Source organism: Symsagittifera roscoffensis, chromosome 3 (genome assembly GCF_963678635.1).
Source record: "Symsagittifera roscoffensis chromosome 3, txSymRosc1.1, whole genome shotgun sequence".
NCBI lineage: Eukaryota > Metazoa > Xenacoelomorpha > Acoela > Convolutidae > Symsagittifera > Symsagittifera roscoffensis.
Genome location: NC_087064.1, coordinates 45,540,122 through 45,565,737, shown reverse-complemented (window position 1 = coordinate 45,565,737; position 25,616 = coordinate 45,540,122). Strand labels below are relative to the sequence as shown.

Sequence of the window (25,616 nt, the reverse complement as noted above, 5' to 3'; positions counted from 1 at the left end):
TGTGACTCGAATCTCAGATCTTAGAATTCAACCTTGTAAGCAAAAGCGTAACCACGTGCAATAAGCCAGGAAGTTAAGATAGATCGAGTTCACTCTTTTATATTTGGAAGGAAAACAATGTACAGGAAAAAGTCTAGTTCCCGATTAAGCATGCCTAACACATCGAATTTCTTGATATCAGGGGAAATTCTCGCAGACCTTAGAATTCAACCGCGTAAACAACCGCGCTACCAAAGGCGAAAGAGCCTGGAAGTTTTTAAGGGATTCAACCGCGTAAGCAACCCCTTTACCAAGTGCGAAAGAGACTGGAGGTGGTGTTAAAGGATTCAATCGCTTAAGCCACCCCGTTACCAAGTGCGAAAGAACCTGGAAGTTGTTAAAGTATTCAACCACGTAAGCAACCGCGTTACTAAAGGCGAAAGAGCCTAGAAGTTGTTAAAGGATTCAACCGCGTAAGCCACCCCGTTACCAAGTGCGAAAGAGCCTGGAAGTTGTTAAAGGATTCAACTGCGTAAGTAACCGCGTTACTAAAAGCGAAAGAGCCTGGAAGTTGTTAAAGGGTTCAACCGCGTAAGCAACAGCGTTACCAAGTGCGAAAGAGCCTGGAAGTTGTTAAAGGATTCAACCGCATAAGCAACCGCGTTACTAAAGGCGAAAGAGCCTGGAAGTTGTTAAAGGATTCAACAGCGTAAGCAACCCCATTACCAAGTGCGAAAGAGCCTGGAAAATGTTAAAGGATTCAACCGCGTAAGCAACCGAGTTACTAAGTGCGAAAGAGACTGGAAGTTGTTCAAGTTCAATAAAAAATCGAGTTCGCTTTTTAAATATTTGTGAGGAAAAGAGTTTACGGGAAAAAAGTCTAGTTCCCGATTAAGCATGTATAATACGCGGAATTTCTTGACTTAAGGGGAAACACTGATTCACGCGAACTGATTCACGCGCATTTCATTCTATTCTTGTCTGCTATTGCTATATATATCGGCATAACACTTTTTTTGTTTTTTTTTCTAAGTAACTTTTAAATTGATTTTCGGATAATTTCGAAACAAATACTTACTAGGCAAACTGGTAATTAATAATTTTCTGCATTTGAGAAGTGGATTTTTTTGAAACTAAAACTGGCGATTTTGAAACTACCAGTATTTTTTAACCAGGTAAATAAGTTTATGGGTCAGCTAATGGTCAAATAAAAAAAATATGAGCTGTTGTTCCGACCACTCTCGTAGTCGGCATAAGCTAAGTCGTAGGGGGAAAATACCGTTTTCACCTACAAGACGTACTATTATTATGTCATATATTAACCATTTGCAAATAATTAATCTAGTTTAAAAGCGTATTATGATCTTAGTGCGTATCAGCGGGTCTTTAAGCGTATTATGATCCTAAAAACGTATCAACGGGTCAACCAATTTTTTCGTTGAATTTTTTGAAATTCGGGAAAAAAATCGATTTAAGAATCAATTCAAAAATCGATTATAAGCCAATAAATTGGTGCAAAGCAATTAGCAAAAATATCGAAAAAACAATCTGCCAAAATTTTCATACGTTAAACTCGCTCTGTCTCGAACGAAGATTCATTAAGACGAAAATTTTAAAAAATTGCCAGCTAGAATTAGCATTGAAACAAAAAAACACGCAGCCTATAATACTTGGGCAGACAACTCATTTGTCTCGATTGAAGATTTATTTTCAGAAAAAAATTCAAAATTGCCAGCTAGAATTAGCGTTGCAATGAAAAAAAAAACACAGACGCTATTTGGGGAGACAACTCAATTTTTCTCGATTGAAGATTCATTTTGAGAAAAATTGCCTGCTAGAATTAGCATTGAAACCATAAATACGAATCCTATAATTATTGGCCAGGCACACATAGCCATTTAAAATTTCAGCATTAAAATAGTTTGCTCACGCCTAGGAAAGTTCCCGCCCTTTATATGACACAAAGTGAGTCGATTAAGCAGATCGATCATAAGCCGAAACCATTTAAAACCAAAAAAAACTTAGCAGTTGTGATTTTTACAACCAAGATAACAAACAAATTTTGAATAGATGTGCATTAAAAAACGCAAACATGCTCTAAATGTGTGTTGTTGGTTGCCGAAATAACAGAGCTGACGAAATGATTCATTGATTTCGTTTAACTAATTATGTGAAAAAACCTGTTCCGATTTAATAACGCTTTCTAATCGCAAACGTAAACATCGTCTAGTAAATTACTCCAATGATCAACGCTGAAAACTGATGTATCTTGCAAAATCATTGGTCCGAAAAATTTTCGGAAATTTCAGCTTGAAAACAGTTTTTTAATTGATTTTATTTGAAAATTTCAGAGAATAATAAAATAGATTTAAATATGATTTATTTAGGCTTTTAAAATCGTGGGTACAGTAAAATCATAACGGCAGATTCCACAAGTTTTCCGGATATTATTCGGATCACTCAAGATTATTACACATTCGCTCGGATAACTTTGAAAACGAGGTCAACCAACGCATTCTTGATTACCAATAAAAACAATTTTGATTGCCACATTTCAATGAAGTCGTATTTCAAATGTTAGCCGTACTCAAAGGCACTGAGTTTGCAATTTTCTCATCAAAATTAGGCTTTGATGTATCAGGAACAGATACCGCGACTTGTTCAGGCGGTGCAATGCTTATAACTGATGTTGACCTTTCGGTAATAGGAAAAGGTGAAACAATTCCGACGTTTAAGTCTGTCAGCGACTCTTGAGAATCCACTGAAAGAGGGTAGTTTTCAAAGTATCCATTGGTCGAGCATCCTGAAGGTGATCCAGGGGTAGTATTGATGATGTCAACTATTCGTTCACTTCCACAGTTTGGAGTTTGCGATACTGAACTCTGAGGCGTGCGATTTCCCATGAACGAGTCGTTAGCAATTTGAGAGGCGATTGAGAAGTCGTCCAGATTCGATAGACTGTTAGCAGCTAGTTGTTCTCTAGAAACATTCAAAAAAATTTACATTGGGCAGTTTAACTTAGCATAGTGTATTATGTACATTTTCTAATAATTTTGAAGCATCCAATCAACGATGCCTCGGAACTGCTTTGAATTCTTCCTACCCGGAAACACATGACAAATCAGCTGATTGGCTGTAAGTCTTTTTTGGTCTGGTAGCCACTGCCAGGCGACAGAAGTGTCTTGTGGATCATTTCATGATCTTAGGAGCTTGTGGTTCAGTTTCACCTGACGTGTGGTGATAACCAACTCAGTAAAAAACAACAAGAGCGATAGAAGTCCACACTTACTGCTTAGCATGAGTGACGAGATGTGTTTTGAGGTTGGTGCTCTGAGCGAATCTCTTGTTGCAGTACTGGCACACGTGTGGGCGGTCTCCAGTGTGTATTCTCACGTGAGTTCTCAAATTGAAGTCCAAAGAAAACCTCTTACCACAACCTTCGAACGTGCACTAAATCAAACGAAGATTAAGATCGAAGAAATTAAGCATGGCCAACATACAAATGAAAAGTGTCAATGAACTATTGATTATTTTCGAAGCGTTTTCGAAGACAAAATTTACGGCATGAAAGCTCTTTGGTTTTCAAAGTTTTTTTAAGATTGACAATATTTTTTGATGAAATTAACCCAATTTGCGCTGCACTTCGCAAACGCGAGAAAACAGCAAAAAGTAGCTCAGAGGAGAAACATAAAAATTAAAGTCCATTTTCAAAAAAAAAGAAAAAAAGTCATTCATGGTTTTTGTGCAACATTTCAATTCAAGAGCGTAATGTGCCTTTTTAATGTAAATTCAAACTATTTTAGCTATGACAATGAAATTCAAAAATTTCCTAAAAATCGGAACAACCAAGACGACCTATATAAGTGTCTTCATTATGTTCATTTACACTAACACGTTTTACATTGACCAGCTTGATAGCCATCATACAGAAGCAAAGCTGAGCTTCGCACCACTTGCATTACAGCATAATCGCTCACAAAGTAGCAAAGAAGACTTCAAACAAGGTAAATAATGCAGAAAAATAAAAACGTTGTAAAATTGCAGTTTTTTCATAACAAATTTTTCTCGCGGGGTTGATTTGAAAGGAATGCAAGATGGTATGCTCTATTCGGAAACTTAAACGAGTTTAAGTCGACAGCCATGAAGCCGAAAACTTCCGATACAACACAAACCTAGCACGAAAAACTAGCAGACTTAAATCGATACCAAAGCCAGTTTTTTTCGAAAATGAAAAACAAAAAACACCAAAATTTTCATATTTTTGCCTCAAACTGTCTTGAATGAAGTTCAATTTAAAAAAAACACGCCAAAAAAGAAAATTGAATGTTAAATTTGCATCGAAACAAAAGTTATGAAGCTGTAACAAGCCGACAATTTTTCAGCAGACACCTGTTGAGCCAAAGAAGATTTCTGAATTGAGTATTTAAAAAACTTCTAAGTAACCGCTTAAACAACTCACACGCATAAGAAACTTCTTTCGCTCATCAAACGACCCAATAACATGCCCTTTAGCCCATCAGGTATAAAACAAAAACTTTTGAACCGAGTAAACAAAACAAATTTTGAGGTAAATGTATTCATGAAAGTATTTTGAAGTGAATAAAAACACCGAGTAAATATTTTTGTCAATGAAAATTGCCAAAAAGAAGCTGAATTTTCAAAGAATTCCTTTCTGCGGAAGCAAAGCTTCTGCCGTTTCAAGCCATTACCGTTTGAAGCATTTGTGTTACCTCTGCGCCAGATGCCTCCGATGGTTTTTTGATATTGAACTCAAAATAATGAAGCGGTAACAGCCGAAAATACCTGAGAAGCCCTTCATGCTAAAAAAACGTTTAAGTTCTAAGCTAACACAGGGCTTCGCACCACTTGCGATACCAAAAAAATGAGATATTTCAAAAGATAATGTGCCTGAAACGAAGTGAAAAACTTGAATGAATTCTGTTAAAGAAAACGTAGGCTTGAAAAATCAAGAAAAATTTTATTGCAAATCTTCAAAAACCAATTACCTAAAGAAGGATTCGGGCCACACAGACCCCATTCATGTCTTTTTCATATCCAAAACATGGAAACAATAAAAAAAATACTGAAAAACACGATATCTAATTGTTCTGAATGGACTCAAAAACTTTGCAAAAACTATAAAACAAAAGCTTAATTTTCAAATAATTTCCAAAAAACTTACAGAAAAATGAAAAAACTCTTAAGGTTTATGGAAAAGAACCCAATTACATCAAACTTATCGAACATGAAGTTGATACGCAACGTTAAACGAGCTGGTGGATCACAACAAAAAAAGGTAAAATAAGAAAAACCAGTGGAAAACGCAAAAAACGAATTCAGAATTTTAGCTAGAAAGAACGACACTCCTGAATCTCGAGCAAAACTTGCCACATGTCTTTGCAGACAAAACAGTCAAGTCAAAATTGCAAACATTCTAGAAACTTATGATTTTTTTCGAAATAATTTTGACATATTAAATGAATAAGCTATGCCATCAACTTGAATCGATTTCAAACAAAACTGTTCAATCCTGAAATGCACTAAGCAAATTAAAATTGAAAATAATTCACGCACTTTTTGATTTTAAAAATCAAAAAAGAAGCATCCGAAAAAACTGCGGAAAAATATCAATAGTTAAACGTACAAGTTGGCTCAAAAAATCAAAAAAATTATACTACAATTTTTTTCAAAAAATGACAATTTTTCATGTTTAACTTTTCTTGCTTTCTTACGGAGGGCCTTAAAGGGTGTTTATAATTGTCACAAAACTATCGTTAGACTTCAATTGCTACAATAGACAACAATAATCAATAGAATGAAAACAATAGGAAAATAAGCCGACAGAACTAAAGCCGACCGAACTCAGTGCCGAAAATCTACCAAAAACTTGGATCCGAAAAATTAATTTAAAACTCTTCACGTACTATATTTTGCCAATACAGTAACCATGCTATTAATTAGCAGTACAGCGGTACACTATCCATGTAGGTGGCGGGTATGAAATATACTGATTACCAATAGACCATTGTGAACAAAGTTGTTTACGGGGGGAAAAAGTCAAGTACCCGATTGCATTACCCTTGCTTATCGCAAGAGTAATACAAAAACTTCAAGTCCCCTTGCCCCTCAGAACACACACATGCACAAAAAATACTTTTTTCGGTCCTCAAACGACGCAATAAGAGGAGGCCACTTAGTCAATATTAATTCAGTCGAAACATATTGAGCCGAAAAAAAATTTCTAACAAACCGAGTTGGTAAGATTACAACCCCCAACATAAAAAGCAAAATTTAATTAGGTCGGATATAAAAAGCTAACATGCTCAAAATACGTCTGTTGCAACAAAAAGGCCTGGTAGATGAATGAGTCCAGGAGATGAGTCTTGTGAACAAAGCTAACAAGGTTGCTCGTATCAGGGCAAAACCCTGAATGTTATAACTGTGTTTTAAACTCTATGGAGCAATATAAAATGAAAAAACTGATGAAATTTTAACAAATGAATAAAAACTGATGAAATTTAAAAAAAAAACATTATTTTTGATGTTTTTTTGTTGAAATTGCGTTAATTTTCCCTAAATCTTTAAACCCCCAAAACTTTACAAAAAATAATCATAGGCGGAAATAGTACCTTTCGAATGATGTAAAAAATTCCTTGAAAAACTGCTGAGTTAAAAAGTCGAAATTTATCTGGAGAAAAAAGAACACCCCGAGCACAAGTATTCCGTTACTTTCTTCGAAAGTCGGAACAATTATGGGGAAAAAGATTAGTACCCGATTGCAAATCCCTTGCTCATCGCTTGGGTAATGAAGCAAGTTAAAACATGTTAAAAAATTTTTACGTGCGAAAACTTCAGATTTGAATTCAATGAATCATAATAAACGTAGGCAATTTTTTTTGGCCACTAATTTGGCTTTCTGCTCTGACTCTTTCACTTTTAGACCCAGTTTGTAACACATTAAATTCGCCGTGTCTCCAGCCAGCATACCATGTCCGCGTTACATTGTCTTGAACCAAGGATGTGTCCGTTTGATTGCGAAATGATATTGACCAGTTGATAGCGAGCTTGACCAGTCTTAAAAAGTACAACAAATTTTTTTTCAAATGAATTTCGTTCTTTCTGCTTGCTACGACAAAAAGATCCACAAAACTAGAATTTAAGATAATTCGACAGTCATAGTAAGAATAAGCACTTAGGAAAACAAATTTTGTAGAAAAATGATTAAAAAACGAGAACATTTTTTTGTAGTTTCTGTTTGCAGAGGCGCAAACAAAAACCTAACTTTACTCGAGTAAAAATAAGTTATTACGAAGTCTTAAATTAAGCTATTGTAAAATCTTAGGCTATTAAATAAGCTATTGTAAACCTTCTCGCTCGAAAAAAGAAGAAAAATCAAAAAGTTTACACCGGTTTTTATCGACACGGAAAAATCCTTAATGTCGTTCGAACCCTGACTGAAAAAGCTTAAATATGATATTTCAGGCAACTCAATCCGGTGATGAAAATTAGTAGCTGATTTTGCGTGAAAAACAAACAAAAAACTAAAACACACCCGAATACAAAGCTCCTTCCCATTTTTTAATGGTCGGAACAAAAAAAACTAAAAGACACCCGAATACAAAAGTCCTACTCATTTTTCAAATGGTCGGAACAGAAAAAAGGAAAAAACTAAAACACTCGAATACAAAGTTCCTCCTCATTTTCAATGGTCGGAAGAATATGTACTAACTATATATTTCTTTTCTCCCGTGTGGACTAATTGATGTCTTTTTAACTTGCTGCTCTCCAAAAAAGATTTCCCGCATTCTGCACAAACATGCGCGCGCGGCCCATGCGTCAGTAGATGCTTTCTCATAGCGGAATGGTCCTTAAAAGCTTTGTCACATTGTGCATGAGGGCAGAGAACAGACCGATCATCTTCGTCGTCTGTTTTTTCGCCCTCTTCAAAGGCTTCTTTCCTTACTTTCTTTGTTTGATCCTGTGCATCTGCAACTTTCAGTGATTTTTTAATTTCATTTTTAGATGCCCGGTTTCTTTTCTGCGCAACACCTGGAAAGAACAGACAATGTTCATAGACGACAATACTAGAATAGAATGAGAAAAACAAACGTTGAATTACCTGCTTTCGATTTTGTTTTACGACTCTTAGTTCCATTGGACTCTTGGTGCTTGAGAAAACTTGGGTCAAGAGGTACGATATGTGATGATTCTTGTAGACCACTGAGGATGGAATCCAAATCGCCTTCACCGACCACCTCTTCATGTGACTCGATGATAATCTCCCCATCCCCGTCCTGTACAAAAGAGTCTTCAACAGGATTTGGCAGGAACATCATGTCTCATCACAAACTCTTTTTAAAATCCCGCGTTAGCTAACCATAATTGACTAAAATATATAAATCACCAATTTAAAGTCGAGTCAGAGCTTTGCTCTAATTCTGAGCGGATATTGATATCATTTCTAAACTCAAAAAAGACGATATTGGGTGCGCATTTGTCTGAAATTGGATCGTTGGCATAAGTAGTATGTGAAAAAAGTTGAAAACGAAACACCATCGGACAGGGTTAGAAACGAAGAAAACGAGTCAATTGGCCATTTAAGCTGCAGAATTTGGAATTTTGTCAAGTAAATCACTAATTAAAATGTTAACCGAAGTTAATACACTAGTCCTTCACATCGCCAAGTCAAAAACCATTGGAAATTCATAAATTAGGGATGGTAAAAAAATTTGAAGGAAAGTGAAGAGTATCAGATGGTTGAGAGTCAAGCCAGCCATATCGAGAAAACTAACACCTTTACAGAATAACACGGTAGCTCAAAAAATAAGCAATAGGATAATCCAGCGAATATGAATTCAATGCGCAGAGAATTAGCAGTGCCGGGAACACTTGGTCACACTTATGGGTGTCACTCGGACACTGCCAACTTACTTTCCAAAAACCTACTCTGTCAGAAAGATACCAAGCCAATTATGACAAATATCATCACTGTCCTCAAGTGGGTTCGCAATAACCATGCATATTCTGCCGACCTTGTGGAGAACAACATGAATAGACCTCCATTACCTTGCAAAACTCGAAGGAACAGCAATATCGACACAATCGAAGAATTCCAGAAGAACGGGTCAAAAGATGTAGAATGTGAAAGCTGTTTGCACTGGTATCACGTAAAATGCGGTGATTTATCGGATGATTAGTACCCAAACATAGGTGAAACCGTCTGGTACTGTAAACATTACATCGCGATAAGAGAGAAAAATAAGTCAGAGCAGCAAGCTAAACTTTAACTCCGTTACGTTGATGATATAGTGAGAACGGTGAAGGGTGATCCTGAAGAGGTCCTGCGACACCAAACTTACTACATCCAAAATTACAGTTCACAATAGAGAGCTCGAACACATCTGGAAAGCTGGAACTTTTGGATTTTCAAACTAAAATTGACAAAAACAGGAAAATTAACTAGGTATGGTACGACAAACCAACAGATACAGGTACCATACTAAAATTTAGAAGTTGCGCCCCCTTCAGTACTAAGAAAAAGTGAGCGAAGGAAATGTTCACCGTGCTTTCCGCAGTACGTCACATGGGAAAATTTTGGTAAAGCGATGGAAATCAACCGTAAACAGTGGTTGGATTACCATAACCCAGAGAGTTGGTCGTCGGGTGTTGCATCGCATGCTCTTGAAAAGATCATCGGGGAGGGTAGAAAAAGGAAGATGGCTGAGAAAAGTAAGCCTGTAATTATAGTAGCAATTCACCACCCAGCTTGATGGTCCAATATAGGGGGAATAACAGTCAGACATTGGCAAAAATAGCGGGATATCACCAATGCGCTAATATTTTCACGACGAGGAAAATGAAAACTTGTAAGACTCTTTAAAATCCTCTTTTCCCAGTGAACTGAAATCAAAAGTGGTATACAGACTAGAACGCTATGGGTGCAAATCCATCTATGCTGTCCAGACGGTCTGATATCTCACCACAAGAATTGAGGAACAACGAAAAGAGGATACTCCAGTTGGACTGCATTTGCGGCAGTGTAGTAGTGATCGTGGTGAATCAGAGTTTAATTCGAAAACAATCAACCAGGCCGCCAGCTGCATTAGAAGCGCTGCATATAAGAAAAAGAAAATCGAGGCCGGCAATTAGTACGAGCGACGAGTTTAGAAGCGCCATTACCCCACATGGCACAGCAAAATTCCGTCACACTCATAAAACAATGATAAAGGGCTGATTGGCAAACTCGTAACAAAAAAGGAGGTGGAAATATTCTGAAAGTTATTTTTTCAAAATTTCGATTGGAGCCAAAACGTTTCACAGAAATACAAAAAGACTTCCATTTTTATTGACAATGTGTCATACAAACAATATCCGAATTACGCCTAAAAACGGTGGTGTGACAAAAAACAGAAGAGGATTTTGTTATACTTGAAACAGTACAGACATAGTTAAAGCCTCCGGAATGCAATTGGATGCCCGGTGCCCAGAGAAAACTTTACTAACATTGGTTACCTTTTAGCTGCTGTAATGCCCTGAATGTAATTAATCCAGCTCAATATCTAGCAATTTTTTCAGAGCATAAGTAGTTAGGAGCAAGGAAAGGGTCAACCTATCTGTAATGGATCTAATATATAACTGTCACTAGAAATTTCTATAATCATGGTTTTTAGCCCTGTTTTTAGTAATAATCACGTCGTCTGGTGATCCGAGACCCATCAATGAGGTAATTTCTGCATTTAAACGTAAGCTGATTAAAATTCGTTTAGCTGATGGTCTAAAAGCGGTAAAATAATGGTTAACACTTAAACAGACCGAAAATTAATTGGCTAGTTCGAAAAGATGAAAAACGAATAGAATTAAGCTAACTGACGTCAATAAGGACTTTTTCTATTCTCCATCGCTGTGTAATTTCTGGGCGTATGTTACAAGAAGTAGCGAGCTGAAACGTGCATATGCTTGCAGAAATATCGAACAAGCATCTGAAGAATAGCGGCATGTGATTTCGTCATTTGGGTTAAATATCTCTGAAGAGATCTGCAGAAGATATACTGGTGTTCAACAATTAAGTCGGAGTTACGTTGCAAGTTCCACAAAAATTCTTGCACCCAGTCGGAAACATTCAAGCTTTGGAAAAATGTTGCCGAAAAAGCACCGACTGAGTATGGTAAGCGATTTCAACACGCCTTCCGACCCGTCGTTCTAGATGCTAGTTTGCTCCGATCACAAGAATGCCGGCGACGACCTAACTCCAGATAAAACCAGACAAGCCATTGATTTCATCCGTGAAACGGCTGGTGAAGATATCATGCCGGAGCTCACGAATTACTTGGCAAAAGTTCCTCCCTGTAACAAATACCTTTTGCTGAGTGTTACAAAAAGTCGAGAGTGAAACTTGGCGGAGGAGTCGACTTCGATTGGGAACTTCGAAAGAATTGGTCGACTCTGCATCGAGACTGGCCAATGCTATCTCATTCAGTGCTGGGTTGGAGCGGTGTTTTTCAAATCTCGGACTCACCTCTGGAAAACTCCGAACTTCTTTGGGCATTAAGAAGACTGGAAAACTGTTGCTTTTTCTCTTTAATGAACTCAATGAATGACTTTAAAAGTAAATTTTCTTTTTAACGCGTTTTTTTTCATATAATTATTGTACAGTTTAGAACTATAATCAGCTGTACCTAACCTATTTGCCTTTCACATTAAGATATTTTTTACCTTCTAGGTTTTTCAGTTTGAAGGGAAGGGAGTTGAGCAGTTCATTCAAAAAGGAGGGATTTTCTCTCATTTCAATGGAACGGAAAGAAAAAACCCGCTTAATTGCTTCTTAGGGACTTCGAGCGGATAGAAAGAGATCCATTCGCTGAGATAAAATTAAAAAATAAAATAGCTCGAGAAACAAAAAAACGAGAAAAAGTAATAAAGATTTTACCAAGTAATTAGAAAAAGTATTTAGAATCTTTGATAAAACTTTGAGTTTGAGAACACTAAGGAATATTTGATCCCAATTGAATGACAATGCAAAATACGTGACCTACCCCAAAAAAATATCTATTCAATGAAATACGACATGGCGTTGAGAGCTATTTTTTGCTCTGATTTTTTATTCATTTCATTGAAAAACTAGCGTGTAACGCACCTCCGGTGCTTCGAATTTTTAATAACTCATAAAAAACCGTAAATATTGCAAAAAAATCAGCATTCTTTGACCGAAATACAGGGTTGGTAAGTTCAAATTTTGAAAAAATTTCTTTTCAAGTTTTTTCAATTCAAAATTTAAAAGCCATTAAATTTTTTATATCTAAGTTCTTCGAAAAACTTTAAAATCTTTGAAAAAAAAAGAAACATCACATCTCGGAATCTTAAACTAATTGGTCTTAAACTAATTGGGCAGTCGCATTTGGACGCAAGATTTGCTCTTACAGTACCCAAGCAGCCAACATTGAAGGCAAGATCTCTGGCAATCCCTGAGAGTGATCTGACAGCCCCCAACTAGAGGGGGTTAGGAACTTCAAAATTTGAAGAAAAAAAAATAAATTTAAGTTTTCTGAAAATTTTTCGAAACAATAACAAAAAACGTCATATCTGGAAAACTACAGAGACTAAAGCAGTCACAGTTGGAGGCAAGATTCACAACACCTGAGATCACTCTGACAGCCCCAAACTAAACGGTTGGGAAATTCAAATTTAGAAGAAATAAAATTGGAGGCAAGATCTCTGGCAATCCCTGAGAGTGATCTGACAGCCCCCAACTAGAGGGGGTTAGGAACTTCAAAATTTGAAGAAAAAAAAATAAATTTAAGTTTTCTGAAAATTTTTCGAAACAATAACAAAAAACGTCATATCTGGAAAACTACAGAGACTAAAGCAGTCACAGTTGGAGGCAAGATTCACAACACCTGAGATCACTCTGACAGCCCCAAACTAAACGGTTGGGAAATTCAAATTTAGAAGAAATAAAATTGGAGGCAAGATCTCTGGCAATCCCTGAGAGTGATCTGACAGCCCCCAACTAGAGGGGGTTAGGAACTTCAAAATTTGAAGAAAAAAAATGTAAGTTTTCTGAAAATTTTTCGAAACAATAACAAAAAACGTCATATCTGGAAAACTACAGAGACTAAAGCAGTCACAGTTGGAGGCAAGATTCACAACACCTGAGATCACTCTGACAGCCCCAAACTAAACGGTTGGGAAATTCAAATTTAGAAGAAATAAAATTGGAGGCAAGATCTCTGGCAATCCCTGAGAGTGATCTGACAGCCCCCAACTAGAGGGGGTTAGGAACTTCAAAATTTGAAAAAAATATATATTTAAGTTTTCTGAAAATTTTTCGAAACAATAACAAAAAACGTCATATCTGGAAAACTACAGAGACTAAAGCAGTCACAGTTGGAGGCAAGATTCACAACACCTGAGATCACTCTGACAGCCCCAATTAAACGGTTGGGAAATTCAAATTTAGAAGAAATAAAATTGGAGGCAAGATCTCTGGCAATCCCTGAGAGTGATCTGACAGCCCCCAACTAGAGGGGGTTAGGAACTTCAAAATTTGAAGAAAAAAAATGTAAGTTTTCTGAAAATTTTTCGAAACAATAACAAAAAACGTCATATCTGGAAAACTACAGAGACTAAAGCAGTCACAGTTGGAGGCAAGATTCACAACACCTGAGATCACTCTGACAGCCCCAAACTAAACGGTTGGGAAATTCAAATTTAGAAGAAATAAAATTGGAGGCAAGATCTCTGGCAATCCCTGAGAGTGATCTGACAGCCCCCAACTAGAGGGGGTTAGGAACTTCAAAATTTGAAAAAAATATATATTTAAGTTTTCTGAAAATTTTTCGAAACAATAACAAAAACCGTCATATCTGGAAAACTACAGAGACTAAAGCAGTCACAGTTGGAGGCAAGATTCACAACACCTGAGATCACTCTGACAGCCCCAATTAAACGGTTGGGAAATTCAAATTTAGAAGAAATAAAATTGGAGGCAAGATCTCTGGCAATCCCTGAGAGTGATCTGACAGCCCCCAACTAGAGGGGGTTAGGAACTTCAAAATTTGAAAAAAAAAATATATTTAAGTTTTCTGAAAACTTTTTGAAAAAAAAATTACACAAAAAACGTCATATCTCGAAAACTACAAGGATTTCAGCAATCATATTTGGAGATAAAATTCACAACTCCTGGGAGTACCCTGACAGAGCCTCACTATAGAGGTGGGAGCTTCAAACTTTGTGATATTATTTATATCTAAGTTCTTTTAAAAATCTTCAAAAAAAATCCTAAAAAACATCAAATCTCAAAAACTACAAGAATTTGAGCAGTCATATTCAGAGGCAAGATTCGCCTCTCAGCTTCCAACTACAGGATTGAGAATTTCAAAGTTTTTAAATTTTTAAATCTTAGGTTTTCTGAGAATTTTTGAAAAAATCATTAAAAAAAACGTCATATCTCGAAAACTACAAGGATTTGAGAAATAAGCCTTGGAGGCAAGATTAGCAACCCCTGAGACTACCATGACATCCCCCAACTACAGGTTTGCGAATTTCAAATTTTCACAAACTATTAAAAATTACATTTTCTAGAAATTTTTGAAAAATCTCGAAAATTGCCGTATCTCGTAGCCTAAAAGAATTGCTTATTGATATATGGAGGCCAAAATCGCAACATCCGGGGAAACCCTGACAGCATCTCACTATTGGGTTGCTACTTTCAAACCTGGTGAAGTAGTAAACACTGATTTCAACCAGGAAAATGGAGAAAAAATTTTAACCATTGCAATATACGATACAGCTTAAACGTGAAAAAATTCTTTTGTTAAACATGGCGAGATAGTGAAGCCCGCATTTAAAATACAATAGATAAATTTCAAGGTTTTCCTCAAAGAATCTTCAATTGCTCGGCCGCGCAATTGCTTCATAAATTTGGTTATAAAATTTGTTTCGACACTCGGCTTTTTCGAATGACTGTACTTGTTCCTACGGAAATATAACTTAAATTAACAAAAATTTCGATTTTTTTTCCGCTCTTAAAGGCTAAAATATTGTAAAATTCAGACTCGAAAAATTATAATTTTCTATTTTTCGCTGAATAAAAATTTATTCTTCTTTAAGTTTTCCTCAGAGAGAACAATGGCAACACAAGCAGGCTTAGACGCAGCAGTAGCCGACGCTAGGGCTGCATTGGGAAATGCACAGGCGGCGCAAGCAGCTGCGAAAGCTGCCCGAAATGCAGTTCTTGCAGCACCTGAACTGAGAGGCATTATGCCGAAAGCACAGTTAGTTGCAAACATACAGTGAGTGATTTCAGCTCATTTATCCGTCAATACTTCGATCCGTATTGACTGATCAGAGAGAACAATGGCAACACAAGCAGACTTAGACGCAGCAGTAGCCGACGCTAGGGCTGCATTGGGAAATGCACAGGCGGCGCAAGCAGCTGCCCGAAATGCAATTCTTGCAGCACCTGAATTGAGAGGCATTATGCCGAAAGCACAGTTAGTTGCAAACATACAGTGAGTGATTTCAGCTCATTTATCCGTCAATACTTCGATTCGTGCATTAGAGCAGACAGGTGTTTGGTTTATGTGGATCAGCATGTGAATCAACCGAAGTAGGATCAGCAACTCACACAGCAGCCGTGATGATTGCAAACATTTGCAGTATTTTTTCCAGAATACGCGCAGCAGGTCTGAATCTATCCATCAATAAATTCAAATTCGGAAAACCCCAAATTGTTTTCTTGGATGACTTCACCTCATCCAACGCCATGACCTCGAATCGATTCAAAGTGCAAAACTTCCTGAGGGACCTTAAACCTCCAGTCAATGTTAAACAATTTCAGCGCTTGAATGGGTTCCTGATGTTTTCGAAAGAATATATTCCAGATCTCGCGAGAAAGCTTCTCCCGTTCTATCGCCTTCTTCGCACAGACAGAGTTCGATTTAACAACGGAACATGATAGTAACTTGAAAGTCTTGAAACGAGACCTCGAGCGGGCTTGTCACCTTGAATTAGGCCACTTCCAGACCGTCAATATGAAATTCTGACTGAAGCGAACTTTTATGCAGCGGGCTATCTAAGTTTCACGAACCAGAATTCATTCAATCAGCGTCCAAAACGACCTGGATTTGCCATGGATCAATCAGGACAGTTGGTACCTCGTCAGAGTGCACCAATGCCTAATACTTGTACCTCCAGTGGGCAACCTGTTTGTCGATACTGTGGAGAGCCTAGTCATATGGTTCGGGAATGCACGAAGTGACCTCCGCGAAACAGAAATCAGTCTATGACTTTCGACAAGCTGTCAGAACAGCAGAGCACTTCAGGGTCTTTTGACCTAAAAAACTAAATCTGCCACACCGGTCAGTGCATGTATTTCTTTTGTCATTTGCACTAGTGTCTTTGAAATCTAAAAAGCGTTTACCAGCGGAATAAGTTCAGCCGAGCCAAATTTGCCCAGGTAGCAATCAAAAATATAGTTCCTATTCTCTTCCGCATCACCATTTATTTCAGCTTTTATGCAAATCTCATAGAAGATGAACAGTTCCTGGTGTTACCAGGAATAATAATAATAATAATAATAACAAAGGATTTAGGACTAATCCAAGGGTTCGCATAAAACCCAGTGATTGGGAGGTTCAACGTTCGTGTTTCAGTTGTTAAAGTTAAGTTTCTTCAAATCTCTACAGTTGTTGCAGCCACATAATATCCGCCAAGTGCATGAATCTGCTTCGTTGTAGCGGGTTTTGAAGAACTTCGTATAAACTTCCAGCAGTTTAATTTTGCATCCTGGATCAAAGATTATGTCAAATATGAAGTAATCGTTAAAAAGGTTGGCCAGACGGCAAGCTCGAAACCAGTAATCTGATTCACACTTCTTCAGACGTATTTGTTGGCAGGCAAAATTTCGTGTTGCTTGTGTTCTTCGAGTACCGATGTCTGTGATGGTTACTTGACTACGCCAGTCTATGTCAACTTTTCCGGTTAGTATTTTGGCAAACAAGAGATTAACATGAAGTTCTTGATATAAGGAGATTGGAAGGATATCGAGTTTCAGGAGCTTATCCTTATAGGATATGTTGTTTGTGATGAAGATCCATGATACTGCTTTTCGCTGGATACTTTCAAGAGTACCTAAGTCGCCTTTTGATGGTTTCCAGAGGGCTGATCCGTAGTTTAAAATTGGCACAACATAACAGATATATGCGTTCTTTCTGGTCCAAAACGTCGCTTTTGAAAGATTCCGTTTTAGGATGAAGAGAGCGTTCAAGGCTTTTTCGGTCCTTTTCTTTGCATGCAGAGTCCACGAGAGTGTGTCATTTACGAGAATTCCCAGATCTTTCATACATTCAGTTGTTTCAAATTCATGGTTTGGCAGTGCAATAGGAGCTGTACCTTTAAGGCAGAGCACTTTACTTTTTCCTAAGTTCATTGACATGAAATTTTCGTCACACCACCGCCACAGTTTTCTAACGTCTATATTCAGTGTTAAAGGGTTGTCGCCTACAATTTTGTAGTCATCAGCATAACCGAACGATTTGGACATGACACATGATGGAAGATCGTTTATGAAAACCAAGAAGAAGAGCGGTCCGAGGATGGAGCCTTGTGGTACGCCACTGAATACTTCTAATTCATCTGAAACAGTGTCATTTAGTCTCACAGTTTGCTTCCGTTTATAGAGGTAGCTTCTTAATAGATTCAAACAGTTTCCACCAATCCCCAGAGCAGCCAATTTTTGTATGAGAAGCTCATGCGTGACTTTGTCAAACGCTTTCTCGAAATCTATATAGAAGATATTCAGATAGGAGCAGTTTTCAGACTCTAAGCAGCTATAGATTTCATGTAGATATTCTATAAGGTTCGTTATAGTTGACCGTTTGGGTCTGAAACCATGTTGGGCTGATGCCAGAGTTGGGTAAACAATTGGAGTCAGCTTCTCGAAAATCAGTTTCTCTAGCAGTTTTGAAACTGTTGAAAGCAGGCTGATAGGCCTGTAATTATTCACATCTTGTTTATCTCCATCTTTGAGTATTGGTGCAATTTCACTGACTTTCCATTTTTCCGGAAATCGGGCTTTATTTGCGATGAGGTTAAACAGTAAGTGCAGTGATTTCGGCAGTGACTTGGAGAGACTCTTCAGAAGTAAGTTCCCGATCTTATCCGGTCCTTATCCGGAATGAGCAACATAATCCAGGTTCAGCACTTGATTGGGTTCCTGGTGTTTTTTAAAGCATATCTTTCAGACCTCACGAGAAAACTTCTCCCGTTCCATCGCCTTCTTTGCAGACAAAGAAATTATCTTAACAACGGAACATGATAGAAACTTGAAAATCTTAAAACGAGACCTCGAGCGAGCCTGTGACCTTGCACTACATTTGCCAATTCCAGACTGTCAATATTTATTTATGACTAATGCGAGCTTTTATGCAGCAGGCTATGTACTCATGATTAAAGATTCTACCTAGTTAGCCTAATTGTTGTGATAAACTTATTAAATAGTTCTTTGTTCAAATTTACCGATTGTGTGTTTTCATATCATATGCGCGCTGGGCTTTCCTCTTCTGGTTATCTTACAAATCTCGCCGTCCCAGCCGTAGGCGAGTGAAGTTTCCCTGGCGTAACTAGACGCAAGAAGGAGTGAGCTGGTGAATCGACCTCCAAATCGACGTCAGGTTGTACCACTCCTTTCTTTTTTTTAATCGCCTTTGCCTCAGCAATTTTAAACCCTAAGTGAAAGTATTCATAGATCACCCCAAAGAGCTTCCTTTCTCGCCTCAGTTGTCTGTGTTTCAGGTTGATGCCGCGATTCCAGGCAAGACGCATCCCTGAGTTCTCACAGAAACTAGTTATCGGGACTTCAAGGAACAAATATATCAAACCAGCTCTAGTAAAATCAACAATTCACTCCTACCGCGGCGCAACGCTTCATGATCTGTTTGAAACAGTTTTACAATACAGACCAAAGCGCCTAAAAACAGTAACAATAGTTGCTGGATACAATGACAACAGGCTGCATCCACAAGAATTAGAACAGCAGTGGAAAAACTTGACTAACCTTGTCACTAACAAAATTCAGCCCAAGACACTGATCATCCCCAAAACAATTCAGAACTGTAATAATTCCGAAGTAAACCGCAAAATTTATACTCATAATTATGTGCTGTTTAATTTGATAAATAGATTTGTACACCCCCATACACTTATTGTTTCGCCTAACCTCAACCTAAACCTATCCCTCAAATGTTCTGTCGTGATGGCATCCATTTCTCGTTCTACGGTAATGATTTCTTTACAAATTTTCTTGCAAGTTTAATCTATAGATTCTCTCGCTAACTTGACACCGCCGTGCTTCCTAAAATGGCTACTCAAACACACTGCCTTATTTGTAAAAGCAGCCTGCGAGGCGGAGGTGTTTGGTGCTTCACATGCCCAGGCTACATGCAAGTAAAATGCAGCGGCCTAGCCCGCAGCAGTGATCACTATGACGATTTCAGTTGTCATCGCTGCACCTCCCAATTTCATTCAGCTAACGACAAGCATGAGCAATCCCCCAACCCTAGCTACAACCACGCTCCCCCAAATGCACCCTTCGACTGCCCCACACTCACAAAACTCAGGAGAGTCTTCCACTATAGAACCTAGAACAATACAAGACCCATGGTCAAACCCCTGTCCAGAACTCATAGAAACCACCAGGAAAATATACACCGAAGTGGTCCACTGGAAACCGGTCTTTATGATCTTGTCAAAAAATAAAGTTGGTTATAACTTCATTGAAACCCTCAATAGAACTTTGAACAGCCTAATAGAAAACAACAAAAATACCTTCGCAATGCACGCAGCAATGATTTTTCCACACTTATTACTGTGCAAAACAAAGTCCAAAATTGATGGATCTTTATCCAAAACAAAAGCAAGGCGACTTAAGCAATGGCAAGACGGAGACCTGGATGGACTATATAACGAAGGAAAGGCGCTGCAAATGCACTTGTTGAAAGGAAGTAGAAGAAAAACTGAAACTGAAGCACAACAGTTCAACAAACTAATGAATACTGGAAAAATATCAAGCGCAATTGCAAAACTAACAGACACATCTAAAGGCGTTCTTTCGCTCGACGAGATTGTCAAAGATAGGACAGTAGAACAGACTCTCATAGAGAAACACCCACCATCTGAACCAATTGATGAGAACTATATAACACCAGTCTCAAACGAAACAATTCCTTTCCATCCATCGATATTTGATCAGATAAACGGTCAACATATCAAAAAGGCAGCCATGAGAACGCACGGATCGCATGGACCATCTGGCCTCGATGCAAATGAATGGACACGTATTTTAACACACTTCGGGCAACAATCAGTTGAATTTTCATAAACAATTGCTAAAATTGCCAAAAAATTAGCCACAGAAGAACTAAGTCCAGAACTAATGGAACCATATAACGCATGCAGATTAATACCCTTAGATAAGAATCCAGGGGTAAGACCTATAGGCATAGGAGAAGTTATGCGTAGGATAATAGAGCGAACAATAACTAAATGCCTAAAAAACGAACTCATGTCGCTCGGTTCAAACTACCAACTCTGCCTAGGACAAAAATGTGGCATTGAATATACGATCCACACGCTAAGAGATCAATACAGCAAAACTTCCGCCGATGCTGTTTTACTGATAGATGCCGAAAACGCTTTCAACTCGCTGAATCGAAAGCTGGCATTAAAAAACATCGAAAATACCTGCCCTTCCCTTTTAACAGCGATTAAGAACTCCTACTCCAATCCATCTAAACTATTCGTTAACAAAAAAAACAATCTACTCTCAAGAAGGGACAACCCAGGGGGATCCACTAGCAATGGCCATGTACGGTTTAGCCATAATACCCCTAGTAAAACTTTTATCAGTAGACGATGTAACCCAGAAATGGTACGCAGACGACGGAAAAGCAGTCGGCAAATTAAGCAATCTACGAACCGTCCTCGATAAAATTGTATCACTGGGTAAATTTTTCGGCTACCACGTGAAAACATCCAAATGCCAACTCATTGTCAAGGATGAAAAACTCGGTAAAGCTCAGAAAATCTTCGCAAATACAGGAATCACTATAAAGGCAGGAGCCCGAGTGCTTGGTTCAGTTATAGGATTAGAATCTGAATGTAAAATGTTCCTCGAATTTCAACAGAATGAGCAAATCAAAATTTTGAAAAAACTAACAAAAATCGCTAAAACCTCCCCTCAAAACGTTTATGCCTGCTATACTAAAGGAGTTCAAGAAAAGCTTTCATTTCTTGCCAGGACAACGCCTAACACTATGGAAAACTTAGAAATATGTGAAAGTATTATCAAAGAACAATTATTACCTAACCTAGTCGGTAAAGACACTTTAAACCCCCAGTTCCGTGAGATATCTTCCTTACCCCTTAAAATGGGCGGACTTAACATCAAGCTGCCATCCGATCATGAAAGCTACTTAGAATGGTCTAAGGAAACATCACTAGTACTGGAATCTCAAGATCCTATTACAGCAGTAACACAGCAAGAAAAAATATGTACGAAAATCAAAAAATTGAAAACTGATAGAACGAATCGAAAAAAAAAACAAACCTCATTAACTCCTTAAATGAAACAGATAAATACGCAATCGACCTGGCCTCTGTTGCCTCAATCAAAAGGGAGCCTCTAACTGGCTCAATGCTCTACCACTGAGCAGATACATATTCAACCTGAATAAATCAGAGTTGAGAGATGGTATATACTTAAGATACGGATGGGAACCAACCAAAAACCCCACTCACATGTGCATGTGGTGCTGATTTTAATTTGATACATGCGCTTCACTGTGCAAAGGGTGGTTACACACATATAAGACATAATGAAATTAGAGACACATTCGTTCGCCAACCTCATGAACGAGGTTTGCCATGACGTCGAGATTGAGCCGAAACTTCAGCCGTTGCAAGGCGAAAGCTTTGTCAGCAATTCAACTACAACTGAAGTTGAGGCACGACTTGACATTAAGGCAAACGGACTCTGGGGTTCACGATTCAGCCGCGCTTTCTTTGATGTGAAAATTTTCAACCCCCATGCCAAAACATCGCGAAAACTGCATAAGGATGCATACAAATACCACGAAACGCTGAAGAACTCCAAATATCAGCAAAGAATTTTAAACGTAGAGCAGAGTAGCTTCTGCCCGCTAATTCTTGGATGCACCGGTGGCGCTGCTCCAACAGCCACGCGGACGATGCAGCGATTGGCCGAAAAACTAAATGAAAAAAGACAAGAAAGCTATCCAGAATCTATAAACTACATAAGAACTAAAATAAGCTTCGCGCTCCTGAGGAGCTCTATACTTTGTATAAGGGGGTGCAGATCACTACGCAAAGTTCAATTTATCGACAACTCCATAAGCGCTATTGTAGAGGAAGGACGGCTAAGATAAATTAACATTACGACGATGAATTTAATGCTGATGTATGACTTCATTGCTGATATATATGCATTTTTATATCGCTGGTATGGCCCTATCTAGCTTGTGCACTTACGGTAACTAAACTGAAGGTCCCCTTTTGTAATTTAGTTTTTCAAAAAAAATTAAAGATTCTACCTTTGATCAGCGGGAGAAAATCACAAAGAAGTATGCACCTGTCCTGTTTGGTAGCAAAACGTTCGGCCCAGCACAACCTAAACTGTCCATCTATGCAAAAGAATTTCGTGTGGTTCATTTTGCATTTTCATCTTTTGCTGACTTCTGTGCGGAGCTTCTAAATTGCCAACAATCGTGTTAACTGATAACAAAAGATTATCAGTTTTTTAACCAATGATTATTCCACCCCAATTGTGGTTGATCAGCTGATGGCTTTCACGTTCGTATTGGGTCATATTCCAGGAAAAGCAATTGCAGTAGCTGACTAACTTTCGCGAATGTATACAAGACCCGCGTTAAAACTTCAGCTACGAGTCAGTGAGGAAGTACCTGTGGTGACTGTCGAAGTAACTCTGGAACCTAAGGTACCCGATAAATCGCTATTTCTACTACAAACGTTTGATCTTACGAATCCTTGAAGAAAAACAGCCCTAGGAGACTTCAACGCCCACACAGTGATTGGTTCTCGACTTGCGACATCGACAGCAGAGGCTTTTCGTGTCCAGTTAGTATCATGTGTGGACTGACTCCGGTGGTGGAGTGTTGCGTGCTGTTATATGCTCCCATCACCTGTGGAAGGTATATGTCCCAATCGGTCATTGACCTGGAACAATATACTCTCAGCATCGACACTAACGTCCTATTCTGTCTTTCCACTAAGCCATTCGTCTGAGGGTGGTATGTCGTGGAGTGAGCCTGAGCGACCTGTGAGCGTCTCATAAGCTCTTTCGTAAGCTCTCCTACGAAAACTGTTCCATTATCCGATTGAAACGTCATCGGACAGCCATGTCTCGCTATCCACGTATTGATCAGGTGGTCGCATGTCTCTTCCGCCGAGGCAGTTATGCAGGGCACGGCCTCTGCATACTTCGTAAAATGATCTATCATGACCAGCACCTGATTATAACCATTGTCTGTCATGCATATCTTTTGGTGATCTATCTGCACCACCTCGTTGAATTCAGACGACTCGATCGATTGCAAAGGAAATCGCAACTTCCTTGGATCATTCACCTGTTGGCATGACAGACATGCTGTTATCCACTTCTCGCATGCCTTTTTCATCCCAGGCCACTCAAAGCGCTTCAGGATCCTCTGATATACTTTGTCGATCCCCTGATGGCCCATCTGATCATGTGATCTGAAAAATAGTTCTGTCTGATAGAGTTGCGGTAACACTATCGCGTTATACTTGTATGGGACTCTGTCTTCCTCTCTTCTTTTGCAAGCCACAATCCCGTCCTTGTTCAAATATAACCTCCCTTCCTTCTGCATGAAGTATTGTCTCAGGATGCGATAACTATCTTCCTCGAGGTCCCCTTTATCCGGAGAACCATTCTCGATCCACCTTTTCAGGTTGCTTGTCATGCGATCATTTCTTTGCGCCCTTAGAAGATCCGAGAGTCTGTATCTCGCCTTTAAGTACATCTTCATGACCCTCATCTGACTATTCAGCTCGTTGAGCTGGTGTGTGTCTTCTTCCATCTTAACGCACCAAATCTTCGCCAACGGCTGTGTTTCCTGTTTAAACGGCTGAAGATCAGTCCTGACTACCTCTTTCTGCGGCAACAGACTTATCGAACGTTTCGATACCGCTATTGTCTCCAAATCATCGGCTGCGTTGTCAAAGACTCTTTCGCTTGGTATAAGGAAGCGATCGCTGTCAGGATCCTGGTACACCTCTCTGTCCAGATCCCTTGCCCGAGTTTCCACTAGTAGTGTGTGGACCGCTAGTTCGGACAGTTCTGATCCAGAGCTCGAGTTCCTGTCTGAATAGGTGTCCATTCCTGAGTTTCGGGAATTGTCATCTGTTGAAGAGGCTCTGCTGGAGTCTGCACGCTCCTCCAGATCATGTCTGTGCCTTCTTCGCATCCATCTGAACTCCCCGGACAAAACCTTGTTCTCCAGGTCCTGTTTCTCATCAGGATTTTTTTCATCTATCTCAGACTCCCCGGACAAACTTTCTTGTCCCGGGTGTTGATCCTGTGCTCGCTGGTTCTTCTCATCATTCGTCTCCCCGGACAAATAGTCTTGCAGCAGGTTTTATTCTACCCTTTCACCTTCCTTATCCTGGTCCACAAAGGTGACGGTTTTCCTTCGCGTACTGCTCCTCTGTTCTTTCTGTCCGTAAGAAGTACTGGTTAAAATCTCGTAGGGTATTGAGGATACTAGTTGATGAACTATTGTCCTACAATCCCTCTCGTTCTCTTCGTGCTGTCGTCTGGACGGCATGATCCTCACCTTCTCCCTGACTGTTAGGGATGCCACTGCTGCTGTCCACTCGGGGTCATCTCTGGTCATTTCTCTTTCTAACAATGCACCCAGCATCCGCATCACTTGCGGTGTGACCTGCACCGTTTTATCCAATAATGAGAGGATGTTTATTTTCATGCGAGAGAGTTCTTGTTGGACCAGATTCGAGCGCAGCAACAGATCCAAGGGGACCGAGTCCTCCTTGGATAGGATCTTTATCTCGGCTGCTTTCTCTACAGGCAACTCAGGATGCCCTGGAATTGGATGTCCAGATTTATCCAACCATCTCGTTAAGGGAAGCGCTTCATAAGTTTCTTTGTCTAGAAACGAGAATCCCTCCTTTATTTCTGCCTGATTGGCTTGCTTCTGCTCCAATCTTTCATAGAACTCAGTTTTCTTGCTGAGGCTGTCAGCATTCTGGTGTTTATCACGCATCCTATGTTCGATTATCATATGGTAGCCATCCAATCTTACTATCCATCTACCAATATAACTCTGATCCATCGAGTAGATCTTCAGCCAGGATAACGCTCTGTTGTCCACGCGTAACTTGAAGGGAGCGCTCCCCAAGTATGCACGGTACTTTTCCACGAAAGTGACTACTGCAAACATTTCTGCTTTTGGTGCGCCATATTTCATCTCTGTGTCACTCAAGACCTTGCTGCCGTATGCAATGGGACGGAGAACCGTTCTTCCATTCCATTCTTGCACTTGATGCAATATTCAAGAGATGGCTAC

The 25,616-nt window shown here is 39.0% G+C and overlaps 3 protein-coding genes across 3 annotated transcripts in view; 2 read left to right on the top strand and 1 right to left on the bottom strand.

Annotated features, from left to right (window-relative positions):
- Positions 1–2,296: 2,296 nt before the first annotated feature.
- LOC134842660 (zinc finger protein 891-like) lies at positions 2,297–8,369 on the bottom strand. The gene is made up of 4 exons (XM_063859104.1): positions 8,099–8,369; positions 7,709–8,028; positions 3,269–3,429; positions 2,297–2,958 (listed from the first exon to the last, which is right to left on the bottom strand). Exons 1-4 carry the CDS (start codon positions 8,313–8,315, stop codon positions 2,550–2,552), a joined length of 1,107 nt encoding a protein of 368 aa, XP_063715174.1. The 5' UTR covers positions 8,316–8,369; the 3' UTR covers positions 2,297–2,549.
- Positions 8,370–18,446: 10,077 nt separating this feature from the next.
- LOC134842448 (uncharacterized) overlaps positions 18,447–25,616 on the top strand; it is a 186,744-nt gene continuing 179,574 nt past the window's right edge. Inside the window, exon 1 of the mRNA XM_063858790.1 lies at positions 18,447–18,479. The gene's annotated coding sequence lies outside the window, so the exon portion shown is untranslated. The remainder of the gene's footprint in view (positions 18,480–25,616) is intronic.
- The window catches only part of LOC134842449 (uncharacterized), a 198,493-nt gene continuing 191,327 nt past the window's right edge, over positions 18,451–25,616 (top strand). Inside the window, exon 1 of the mRNA XM_063858792.1 lies at positions 18,451–18,477. The gene's annotated coding sequence lies outside the window, so the exon portion shown is untranslated. The remainder of the gene's footprint in view (positions 18,478–25,616) is intronic.

Bases quoted from the DNA above. Each gene is read 5' to 3' on its own strand.
- LOC134842660 (XM_063859104.1), bottom strand. From the start codon at position 8,315: ATGATGTTCCTGCCAAATCCTGTTGAAGACTCTTTTGTACAGGACGGG. The intron at 8,029-8,098 runs GTAATTCAACGT...TGTTCTTTCCAG, and splicing joins TAAAACAAAATCGAAAGCAG to GTGTTGCGCAGAAAAGAAAC. The intron at 2,959-3,268 runs GTAAGTGTGGAC...GAATGTTTCTAG, and splicing joins CTCGTCACTCATGCTAAGCA to AGAACAACTAGCTGCTAACA.